The 12,764-nt window shown below is 37.3% G+C and overlaps 1 protein-coding gene across 1 annotated transcript in view; it reads left to right on the top strand.

Annotated features, from left to right (window-relative positions):
* PLXND1 (plexin D1) overlaps positions 1-12,764 on the top strand; it is a 201,885-nt gene that overhangs the window by 43,211 nt on the left and 145,910 nt on the right. Inside the window, exons 2-3 of the mRNA XM_058171611.1 lie at positions 4,225-4,401; positions 9,854-9,985. Of these exons, the coding sequence (XP_058027594.1) occupies positions 4,225-4,401; positions 9,854-9,985 (309 nt within the window). The remainder of the gene's footprint in view (positions 1-4,224; positions 4,402-9,853; positions 9,986-12,764) is intronic.

Genomic DNA, 12,764 nt, shown 5'->3' with positions numbered 1-12,764 from the left:
TATTGACCTCACCCCATTCCTAACAGGTCTGTAAGGGGCATGCATAAGAGCACCAGCGTGCCTACCGTTCCTGTCCTAATGTTCCCTTTGATTGTATCCAATCTCATATAGTTATTACATACTTATGGTTATATTTATGCTTATATATTGTATAGTTATTTCATGCTTATGCTTATATATACTGTTGTGACAAATAAAATTAAAAAAGCCAGGCAACCTTATGGCTGTTTTCAAGGACACCTCTGATGCAGCTGCTCCTTCTTCCAGGCACCCCTTCTATTAGATATAATTCACATATCTGATACTTAATTGCTTGCCTTATATGCTTGGCCTGCATTGCATTACTTGTGATTTATTACCTAATTGATTCTGTACAAGATTTGTATGCTAATTTTCCCCAATGCAATCAACTGAACATGAGAGTTAAAATAAAATAAAGTCTTTTTGGGGAAATTGGAACTGTGTGTCAGTGGATACTTTTATGAAGTAAAATTATACAGCAGGATAGAGTAATACTGCTGCACCATTAAAGAATATGGGCAAAGTTTAAACGTATCTAGTTAGCTTGTAAATGTTACCGGAGACTTTCATAATATATACGGTAACTACTTAATGTTGCAGAGTAATTCAACATGAATATACCCAATTTAAAATGTTATTTACTCTCCAGAAAATGCACATATTAAAATATATATTTTAATTGTTTGTCTGCATCCATAGGGATTAAAGTAGCTTTTAAGTTTTATTTTCCACCCATCTCCTAGCGTGGAATTTGCCCTTTCCACAATGCTACCCACTGAGTCAACATCTTCATTGAGCTATCTAATATGATCCCTTTTCCCTTAATCACTGACATTTCAGACCCCATCAGAATATGTGTGAAATTAGCATTACTTGCCACAGATGTTCATAGCTTTATTCTTACTTCAACTGAGCTACATTTGTCAAATGATCATTTTACCCAGTGCAAAGATATGCTTTTGAGACGCATATTTTCATTACAGATTTTTGTTGATTTGAATAGGTTGGTATCATCTGTAAACTTTGCTACCGTGTAGTCTCTCAGGCCCTGGCACATATCTTGTTACTCAATTTGTTTTAGTAGTTTCAGTACTCTCCCAGAGATAGTCAGTGCAAGCTTAAGCATCTGTCCTATATTTTCTGTAGAAATTGTAGATGCAAATAATTAATTTAGTTTCTTTGCCATATCCTCCTTGAATGTCCTTAAAATGTGTACATTAAATAGAACAAGTGAACATTAAAAAAATATATGTATCTCTGTTTTAGATCACTGTGTATCATAAAACAAGAGTCTAGCTTACTCCTAATTGTCTTTTCAATTAGGAATGGGTTATTTTATTTATTTATTTATTTATTTATTTATTTATTTATTATTTATTTATTTATTTATTTTGTCACAACAGTATATATAAGCATAAGCATGAAAATAACTATATAATATATAAGCATATATATGAGCATAAGTATGTAATAGCTATATTAATTGGATATAATGAAAGGAAACAATAGGACAGGAACGGTCTGCATGTGCATGCTCTTATGCACGCCCCTTATAGACCTCTTAGAAATGGGGTGAGGTCAATAGTAGAGAGTTTTTGGTTAAAGCTTTGGGGATTTTGAGAAGAGACCACAGAGTCAGGTAGTGTGTTCCAAGTATTAATAACTCTGTTACAGAAGTCATATTTTCTGTAATCAAGATTGAAGCGGTTAACATTGAGTTTAAATCTATTGTTTGCTCTTGTATTGTTGTGATTGAAGGTGAAGTAGTCTTCAACAGGAAGGACATTGCAATAGATGATTCTATGAGTTAAACACAGGTCCTGTCGAAGGCGGCGGAGTTCTAAGTTTTCTAAATCCAAGATTTCAAGTCCGGTGGCATAAGGTATTTTGTTGTATTCAGAGGAGTGGAGAACTCTTCTTGTAAAATATTTCTGGACATGTTCAATTGTATTGATGTCTGAAATGTGATATGGGTTCCAGACAGACGAGCTGTATTCAAGAATTGGTCTAGCAGATGTTTTATAAGCTCTGTTTAGTAGTGTAATCTTTCTGGAGAAGAAGCTACGTAAGATTAGGTTTACAATTCTTAAAGCCTTTTTTGCGATGTAGTTGCAGTGGGCTTTGGCACTTAGATCATTTGATATGAAAACTCCAAGGTCTTTAACAGGGTGGGGGTCATCTGTAAGGTAATGTCCATCGAGTTTGCATTTAGTGTTTAAATTCTTTTTTCCAATGTGGTTGTGATTTGGAGTTGCCAAGTTTTTGACCATTCCGACACAAAGTTGAGGTCTTTTTGAAGGGTAGCTGTATTGTTGGTAGTGTTAAATAGTTTGACATTATCAGCGAAGAGAACACAATTACTTTTAATATGGTCACAGAGATCATTAATGTATAATATGAAGAGTGTTGGTCCAAGAACACTGCCTTGGGGAACGCCGCTATTGACAGGAACAGGATTTGATAGGGCACTGCCTATTTTGACCACTTGTTGTCTGTTTGACAGGAACGCTGTTATCCAATTGTCGAGGGGTCCAGAAATGCCGTAGGATTTTAGTTTTAGGAGAAGTTGTCATGTACCACTGAGTCAAAAGCTTTACAGAAGTCTATGTAAATTGCATCTATTGTTTTGCCTTGATCAAGATTTGTAGTCCATATGTTTTTGCAGTGAAGAAGTTGTAAGTTACATGATTTTTTTTTTAAACCAAATTGTTTATTAGAGAATAGATTGTTTCTAAGTGGAGGGTAATGGATTGGTTGATGATAGATTCCATAACTTTACAGGTGACACAGCATAGAGAGAGATGTCTGTAATTTTCAACTAGGCTGGGGTCTCCTTTTTTGAAGACAGGGATGACCGTGGCTATGCACCTTTGCTATTTATATTTAGAATATAGGGTTCTTGGAATATAGCATTTCTATGCCATTATATTCCAAACCAGAACTAGTTTGATCCTGTGATTAAGGCACCAAGCTAGAAACCGGGAGACTGTGAGTTCTAGTCCTGAATTAGGCTGGGTGACTTTGAGCAAAGCATTCCTCAGCCCAACTCATCTCACAGGGTGTTGTGTGGAAAATAGGAGAGGAAGAAGTATTAGGTATGATTGCTGCCTTGAGTTGTTTATAAAAATAATAAAGGTGGGATAAAAATAAATAGCATAGCTGAAAATGACATACATAAAAACAAAAGATTAAAAATAACAGTACTCAGTAATATGCATTTTAAGAGCATTGATTAATATGGCTAGATGCAACACCTAACAATCCTGAATGCTGTATTCCAGTTTTTACTTCTTCATAGAAATTCATTAGGGAAAATATAGTCATTGTATATGAGGCCAAGCTGCTCCAAAAAAATAGCAGTATTGGCAGGAAGGTCCTGTCATGGGATACTTGCAGAAGGATTCCTTTGGAGATGAGACCTTCAGGGCTTTTCCCTCTTATCTAACTAGATGAAAATAGCATTTCAAGCTCACAACTTGCAGCTCCTCCTGGACTCACAGCATATGCTGGGAAAAAAAGTAGAGCTTATGGCCAGGAGAATCTTTGCTTAATTAAATCTTATGTGCCAGTTTGGAACCATTTTTGGATCAGAAAGTGTTGTATATGGTCATTTGTCATCTGAACTCTGGACTATGACAACTTGTTCTATCTAGAACTAAACCATGAAGACTTAACATTTCAGGAGAGTATTTGGGACTGCAATCATTATGTTTAGTGGAGGCCTATTTCACTAGTCCTGATAGTCTTGATCATGTAGTCAATGATTACGTTCATTGATGTAATTTTAGAATCTTCATGAATTGAATGGTACATAAGACACAATGAATAATATAAATAAATAAAATTATATCCACTAATATATAGTGGATATAATTTTATTTATTTAATATCTCAGGGGCTGCCATAAAGAAGAGGGAGTCAGTCTGAGGGTAGAACAAGAAGCAATGGGTGGAAACTGATCAAGGAAAGAAGCAACTTAGAACTAAGGAGAAATTTCCTGACAGTTAGAACAATTAATAAGTGAAACGACTTGCCTGCAGAAGTTGTGAATGCTCCAACACTGGAAATTTTAAAGAAAATGTTGGATAACCATCTGTCTGAGATGGTGTAGGGTTTCCTGCCTGGGGAGGTGGTTGGACTAGAAGGCCTCCAAGGTCCCTTCCAACTCTGTTGTTATATTATATTATATTCTTTTCTTTTCAGTTGCAACCAGAACAACTGGACTGTGGTGCAGCACATCTCCAACATCCGTTATCAATTTTGCATCCAATCAAGGCTAAACCAGTGTTTACTTCACCAGGCCTTACATCGGTGGCCGTCTCCAGTATCAATAATTACACAGTTGTATTTTTAGGAACAGCAAATGGAAGACTGCTTAAGGTAAAATGAACTGGATATCAAAAAGTTATGGGTGTTTTTGCAATTAACAATGGAGTATCTTTTTGATTGTGAATCTCCCCTTTCTAAATGTCATGTTGATAGGTTTAGCTCAGTGGTGGGCTGCAACCGGTTTTACAACCGGTTCTGTGATGCATGCTTTGTGTGCGCATGCCTAACACACTTGCGTGCAGTGTTCAAAATACAATAATTTGAAGCTCAGCTGCTTACCTTCTAAGACAGCCCTGGTAAGTAGAACAGTGGAGGCATGGAAATATAGGGCAGGATAGGGCAGGGCAGTGGGCGAGGCCAGCTGATCGTTGGAACTACCGGTTTGGTTGAATCGGTCTGAACCGGCAGCAGCCCACCACTGGTTTAGCTCATGCTAAGCAGTTGTAGTTTGTAAACCATAACATAATATGAATGAACCAAGCTAACTGTGATTTATTCAGCAAATTATTATTTGATTTATGGTCAAAATGACTAACTTTCTTCATTAATCAGTTTTCTAATGAGGCATTTATTTTCCATACTAATTATTCTTTCTTATCTCCCATCTCTTAAGGATTTAATGAACTCTGTTCAGTGATATTTTCATGTTCTTCATATTTTTGTGGAAGAAACTGCAAGCCTTCTGTAGTATTGATAAATTTTCTGAACAGCCTGTGTATGCTTATGAAACAGCATATCCTCTAAACCAGTGGTTCTCAACCTTTATAGTGCTGCGACCCCTTTAATACAATTCCCCACGATGTGGTGACCCCTTTAATACAATTCCCCACAATGTGGCGACCCCAACCATAAAATTATTTTGGTTTTGAATTTATCGTGCCTGAAGCCGTATTGGCTAGCGATCTGAACTGCTTGCGATTGCCTTGAGGACGGAGGCATTAAAGCGGAGACTTGAAGCCAGATTAGGCTAGCGATTGGGAGTGATTGCAGCTGGCTTGAGAGGGAGACATCAGAGCAAAGATTTCTCTCTTCGGCTAGCGATTTGAAGAGCCTGCAGCTGGCTTGTGGAGTCAACCATTGGAGCGCGATTCTTCAACTCGCAAGTATACTTCCCATATTTCCGATGGTCTTAGGCGACCCCTGACAAATTGTCATTCGACCCCCAACGGGGTCGCGACCCACAGGTTGAGAACCACTACTCTAAACAGCATATTTTACTTTAAATAATTTTTTAAAAAAAAATAGAATTTCTTTTAACAACAAAAGGAAGTGAACCTTGCAGAAATTTTAGTTCCCATAATAAGTGTAGTAGCTGTATCTGCCCAAACAAGACAGTAGACTGCCTAAGGAATATCTTTGTTCTTGGCAAATGAAGATACTGTCTACATTGCAGGGAGCCTTGATTCTATTTTTAACACTAGCAAAATCATATTATCTATTTCTTAGCTTAGGAGACATTGTCTCCTAGGCAGTCAAGACTAGTGCTGAGCCTACAGCTTACATTTCATAATCATACCTACATGATAGTTAATAGAAGAGAACATATTGCCCACTGTAGTTGGGTTACACTACATTTCCTATCCTCTAGATCAGTGGTCACCAACTGGTGGTCCGTGGACCACAGGTGGTCTGTGACAAAATTTTGGTGGTCCGTAGAAAAATTATTTGCATTTTTTATATTGCACTAAATACTATTTATCTTTTTAAAAAATTCATATTAGTGGTCCGCGGGATTTAAAATTATGAATTTAGTGGTCCCTGAGGTCCGAAAGGTTGGTGACCCCTGCTCTAGATCAGGGATGTCAAAATGGTGGCCTGCGGGCCGGATGCATCACATGCAGGCCATGCCCATCCTAGCTCCCCAGATAGGAAAAACGTCATGAAACGTCACGTGACGGCAACGTGATGCCGCGAGTTTGACACCCGTGCTCTAGATAATTCAGTTGATTGTATTCATCTAGCTTTCCTTAATAGGAAATTTGGTCCATCATACATCCCTGGAATATAATAAATGTTATTGTAGATAATAGTTTGAGCAAGCCAAATAATAATTCTGTTCTCCAGTGTTCAAATATGTTTATGAGGTACAAAATATGGAATAACAGAGTTGGAAGGGGCCTTGGAGGTCTTCTAATCTAACCCCCTCCTCAAGCAGGAAACCATTCTGGACAAATGGCTGTCCAATCTCTTGTTAAAAACCTCCAGTGATGGAGCACCCACAACTTCTGGAGGCAAGCTGTTCCACTGATTAATTGTTCTCACTTTCAGGCAATTTCTCCTTAGTTCCAGATTGGATTTCTCCTTGATAAGCTTTCATCCATTACTTCTTGTCCTGCCCTTAGATGCTTTGGAGAACTCCCTCTTTTCTCAGATATTGAAAGTCTGCTATTATGTCACCCCTAGTCCTTTTATTCATTAGACTAGATATAGCCTTTAAAGCGCTCCATGGCTTAGGGCCTGGGTACCTACGGGACCGCCTGCTGTTACCACATGCCTCCCACCGACCTGTACGCCTCACAGAGAAGGACTTCTCAGGGTGCCGTCCGCCAAACAATGTCGGCTGGCGGCCCCCAGGGGAAGGGCCTTCTCTGTGGGGGCTCCCACACTCTGGAACGAGTTTCCCCCAGGTTTACGCCAAATACCTGACCTTCGGACTTTTCGCCGCGAACTGAAGACACACCTTTTTATCCGCGCGGGGCTGGCTTAAATTGAATTTTAAATGTCAAATTTTATTAATTTTAAATGGGTTTTTTTAGTGTATGGTAAATTTTTAAATGGTCAGGCTAATTTAAATAAGTTTTTTAAATTGCATCTTAATTGTATTTTGTATTGTTTGTTTTATTCTGCCTGTACACCGCCCTGAGTCCTTCGGGAGAAGGGCGGTATAAAAATCAAATAAATAAAAAAAAATTAAAAATAGCCAGTTCCTGCAACTGATGGGCAAAGTTACGCTGATGCAGCTTATTTGATTACAATCCTGTTGATAAAATTAAAGAATTCGTGTTTGGGAAATGTAAGACTGGCCTGGCATATTAATCCAAGATTCTCTTAACTCAAAACAGAAAAATTAATCACTCATCAAAGTGATCATCACACAGGCTTTCATTCTTCAATAAAGAAGGAATTAGTTGTTCCTTTAAGTTGCATATGGATATACAATATCTTCTAATTCTTAACTTTTAATCAGCAGTTGAGGCTAGCGTGTAATCAAGATGTTATTTAATATATTGTCGGAATAAATGCTCGTACTTAAAATGTTATTGCACAGCTTTTAGTTATTAACAGTGCCTATTTATACATTTTTCCTCTCTTGATTGGTACTTGTGAAAAATACACTTGCAGTGGTCAATGCCTCATTGGTTATAGTAATTGCTGAACTAAAGAGTGTGCAATATGCCTGTTTTATCCATGTTGAAACAATACATTGGAGACCAAAATTTAAGGCACCATTATGGTCTCTATCCCAGCAACAGCCAGCAGCTGCCATAACTTCACTGCATGCTGTTTGCTGAGGAAAGAGCTCTGTGTCAGCCAATTGCTGCTTACACCTATGCCTGCTAAATAGATGCTACCCTCTCATGGAAAGACATAACTAGAAACTGGTTTATATCAATCTGAAGATAATAACACGTAATGTAGAATATTAGATCAGAGTAGGAAGAGAAAAGAAGGGAATCTGATTTCTTTCCTGCTTTGAAAATGTTCCAAGCAGGTGAAAAAGATAGCTGAGGTTCTCTCTCTGGTTTGATATTTGCCCAGAGGCCCAGTTTACACAACTGAAGTGCTAGGTAACTGGCCTCAGAGTCAGCTGCGCAGGCAATGAATGTGAACTACATTCCTCACCCAGCTTATATTCACACAGCAATAACAGCTCTGTTTCCATTATCATATCAGAAATGGCAGCCTTATCTGCTGAACCTCCATTAGAAAAAGATTCCTAGCTCTTTTACTCCTAGGATAATTTGTTGAGATAGCTATAATCTAATTGTACTCCACAGCTGCACAACCAGAAGCCTTTTTACCTTGGGGGCTCCTTCTTATTTGGCACGGAATACGGAATATTTGAGTGATAATTCAGGTTTCCCATCCAAGACAAGACAGTAAAAGGAGGATAGGCGATGTTTAGCCAGTTCCTAAGCAGCAATTATAATTTCCTATCACATAGGCAATTAATATGGTCCAGTAAATGATAAAGTACGCCAGACGAAGGCATATCACAAGGGCCGTTATCAGTGGCACATTCAAGAGAGTCATTAACAGAACAAAAGTAAATGTAAAGGAGCAACACTTCCAGTGTTCCATAAAATATATTGCAAATTAAAACTGTAAGACGAACCAAGGCATATGTCTGAAATATAGTTTTGTTAAACCTTGATTAGCTTAAATAATGCATGACTGACTAATTCCAGTCTAAAAACAACATTGGAAATTTGGGGGAAGGGGGGATTTTTAAAAAATGCTTTAATATACTGTATACAGTAGAAGATGAAAGAAAATTTAAAAAGGAAGAAGAAAGGAAATAAGAAAGAATCTGTTTGTGTATGTATATTTAATTAAGATATTCAGGACTGATCATACCAAATGATACGGATCAATCTTTCCATGATGTCCAGAAAGACCCACTCCATAAGCAGAGAAGGAAGATGTGTGATCAAGTCATTAGTGTCTTTCCCTATGCCTCACGCTTAATAAACCCATGAATATAGTTCTACGTATATTCATAAGTTTCAGATGGTTGTTATATAATTCCCAATTAGATTGACAGTTTAAAACTGTATTTTCTTCTTAAAACCACATTAACAAATCAATACACATTAAATCAAAAAGAAAAATATTGAATCAAGGCCATATCATGTGGATAGTTTTTCCCTTGATCGTTGTCCAGCAGCATAATATGTAACTGTTATTAAACATTCTGAAGTATTCAGTAAACATCAACAAAATTAAGATGATCTTAAATTCGTGAGAAAACAATATACTTCAAGATGCTTAACCATTGATTTACTTACATGGGTTATTTCAACTCTTTAATCCAAGGTTCTTGCAAGTAATTGCTCTACGGCTTAGCAATGTTCTTTAATTGCATATTAAAAATACTTCCAGTTTTAGAATAACCCAGCACATATTTCAATCCTGTTAGCAATTCAAGAATTTTATACTGTGTTTCCCTGAAAATAAGACCCTGTCTTATATTTTTTTGAACCTTGAAATAAGGCAATTTTTAAAAGCCCGATTGGGCTTATTATCAGGGGATGTCTTATTTTGGGGGAAACAGGGTATGCTTCTAATGGATGGTTTAGTTTACAATAGCCACCATTTTCTTACTTCATGCTCTTGTGTTATCAAGTTAAAGATGAAATGAATTTTTGCACTTAATATTTTTCAAGATTCCATAGTTCTTGCTACTGTTTTCTTAACACCTTTTATAGGTTCATTTTCTTTCTTGTCTTTTTCCTCAAAATTTATGACACTGGAGGTTATATAAAATGTTCTCTTTTTACAGATTAATCTGAACAGTTCCATGGAGGTTATAAGCAGGGAGTCAATTATGGTGGCTTACGGTGAACCTGTCCATCCTATTATGCAGTTTGATCCATCTGATTCCAGTTATCTGTATTTAATGACTTCTCATCAGGTAAACCCAAACCCACCTTTCTATGAACTTTGAATTTAATCAGTTAGGGAGTTTCTCCAAACTATTTCTACATCAACCTTTTCACTGCTGAACAGATGGTATAGTGGGACAGTATTTCTTATAACATATTATAAATATTTCCAAAATGATTGTTGGTTTTATTAGCCTGTCTTGAAATTTATATTTTTGCATATTTTTGTATGTATTGTCATTGTTGCCAAATTATTGCTCCATCATTCCTCATCACTGATACTATACTTTGTAGAGATGGTTAAGGGCTGTGGAATATCACATTTTTCTTGCTTGGGTAGATCATGGAAATGCAGAGATAATTACTGGACATATTTTTTAAGTTTGTCAGCATAGCTTTTGAGATCTTATTGGCATAGTGAGACAGGATTTTTCTCAAACAAGCCATAATGAGAGGATTCATGTTTCATAGCAAGTCTAAAAAGAAAGAAATCATTATTTAAGAGTCTATGTGAATCAACCTATTGAATGCTTCTTATAAGCAGATTTAATACACTTTTAATCTGCCCTTGATGGTGTATTAGATGGAACAAGGTAGAAAATAAAACATTACTATCAATACAGTTAAGACTGATGGTTCACTATGAGATAAAAACAATGTATTCAAAACACAGCAGAGACCAGATCTTAGAAAGGCATGTTTGTACTATGATTGTTGCAAGGGGGGAAAGTTGGCTGATATGTTTGTCTTGTATAATTATGCTTTCCTACTGTTTGTGTTCAATTACGGTGGTGATAGGTAGACTATTGGGATTCTCAGGTTGGGGGCAGATTCACCCAGAGAAAATCTATGTGGTCACTAAGAGTTAGTACAAGTTTGATGGTATATCATTGGATAACAAAAAAAATTTCAAAAGTTTTTCTTTCTTGAAGGAAGGTTATGACAGACCCCTTTGAACTAAATACAAATATAATTTCAGAATGATTTATTATGTAGGATCCTTGAGAAATAGAACTTAACTCTTTGTTATTTTAATGTATTTAATCACATAATATTTCTGATATGATGCATGAATTCAACAGGACTAAAAGCGTTTTGCTGTTGATTTTTGTTAGTACTCAGTACCGAATTCATCTTATTTCATTGTCCAACAATAGTCAGGCACCATTGATAGACAATTGCCCCAATACTGTTTTTCTATTGTGGCAATATCCTGGTGAAAACTTTCACCATGTTTGTCACTTAGTGCACTTAGATTTTTGGGAAAGAAGTCCAAGTGTGAATACAGAAAATGAATCTTCAGTGACATGTTACACTTCATGGCATTGTATGGTCTTGTTATGACCCAGGCCCAAGTAGGTAGTAGGAAACTCAGTCCGTGAAGAAACAAACAAACTTTATTCGAACAGCTAAGAATTACTTCATTCCCAGCGTAGTTCAACTAAATTAAAACAAATTCCTCCCAACACAAATTTCTCAGTCCTATCGCAAACCTTGGTCCAATTAGGCAAACTGCCAAAGGCCTTTCTTGGCAAACATTCAGAATGTTTATTCAGAAGTCATAAAAATAAATGCAAGTCGTAGAAGCAGAAGATGCAGCTACCAACATTGTTTTCCGGCAAAGCCCAAACACCATTGCTGGTCTGTTTTAAGCCTTATGGGAGGGGCCAGTCATCTCTTGGCCCTACTCCCGAGTTGTCTTTTTTGCTTGATCTGCTCTTGCCTTCTGGCTCCTCCTGTTCCTCTGCCTTACTACTATCAGTCTCTGGAGGCTCTGGAGTCTGCACCTCACTCCCGATGGCCCTGGCCTCACCTCAGCCTCATCGCTGTCCAACTCTGTTGCCAGCTCCGCAGGCTGCTGGTGGACCACAACAAGTCTCAGAAGTTTGTCAGTCAGTTGAATGCAGTTTGCTGCTCTGTCTTCTTCTTAATCTTTATTTCATCTTCTACTGTTTTGGCTGTCAAAGGAGATACAAAGTTCTGGCTCTTTCTCTTTTGATGGCCTCACACATCGTTATTTGATGCTGTTGTAGTGTGTCTTTGATGTTGTCTCTCCATCTTCTTCTGGATCTTCCTCGTATCCTTTGACCTTCTCCTCTTTTTGCATATGCCTTGTATGGTATGGAATTCCAAGACATCCTCTCAAGATCAGCAAACCACTTTATTTGCTGTTTTGTATGTAGTTTTAAGATTGGTTCTATGCCAATTCTTTCTCTTACAATCTCATTTCTGATTTTATCTTTTCTGGTCACTCCAGCAGCTTTCCTCAAATATCTTGTTTCTGTGATGACCAACCTTCATTTATGTTTTATTGTAAGTGTTGGTGTTTGGCACTGGTAATATAAAGTGGGAAAGAATATGCTTTGTATGAGATGCTTTTTTGTGCTGCTCAGTATGCCTTATGTTGTAGGAGTGGAGCTAGCTGTCCCAATACTTGGTTTGCCTTACTGCATCATATGTTAATTTTTATTTATTTATTTTATTTATTTATTATTTAAATTTATATACCGCCCTATCTCCCAAAGGACTCAGGGCGGTTCACAGGCATATAAAACATCGATACACAAAATTAAAATAATCTTTAAAAAACTTATTCCAATGCCCTATCATTAAAAATAGAAATATAACTATTAAAATCAATTTAAAACCCCTATAAAATTTAAAATCTAAGCCAGTCCTGCACAGATGAATAAATGTGTCTTGAGCTCGCGACGGAAGGTACGAAGGTCCGGAAGTTGACGGAGTCCTGGGGGGAGCTCGTTCCAGAGGGCGGGAGCCCCCACAGAGAAGGCCCTTCCCCTGGGCGTC

Source organism: Ahaetulla prasina, chromosome 2, assembly GCF_028640845.1.
Source record: "Ahaetulla prasina isolate Xishuangbanna chromosome 2, ASM2864084v1, whole genome shotgun sequence".
Classification (NCBI taxonomy): Eukaryota; Metazoa; Chordata; class Lepidosauria; order Squamata; family Colubridae; genus Ahaetulla; species Ahaetulla prasina.
The sequence above is the reverse complement of the archived record's forward strand: the minus strand, read 5'-3'. Positions and strand labels throughout refer to the sequence as shown.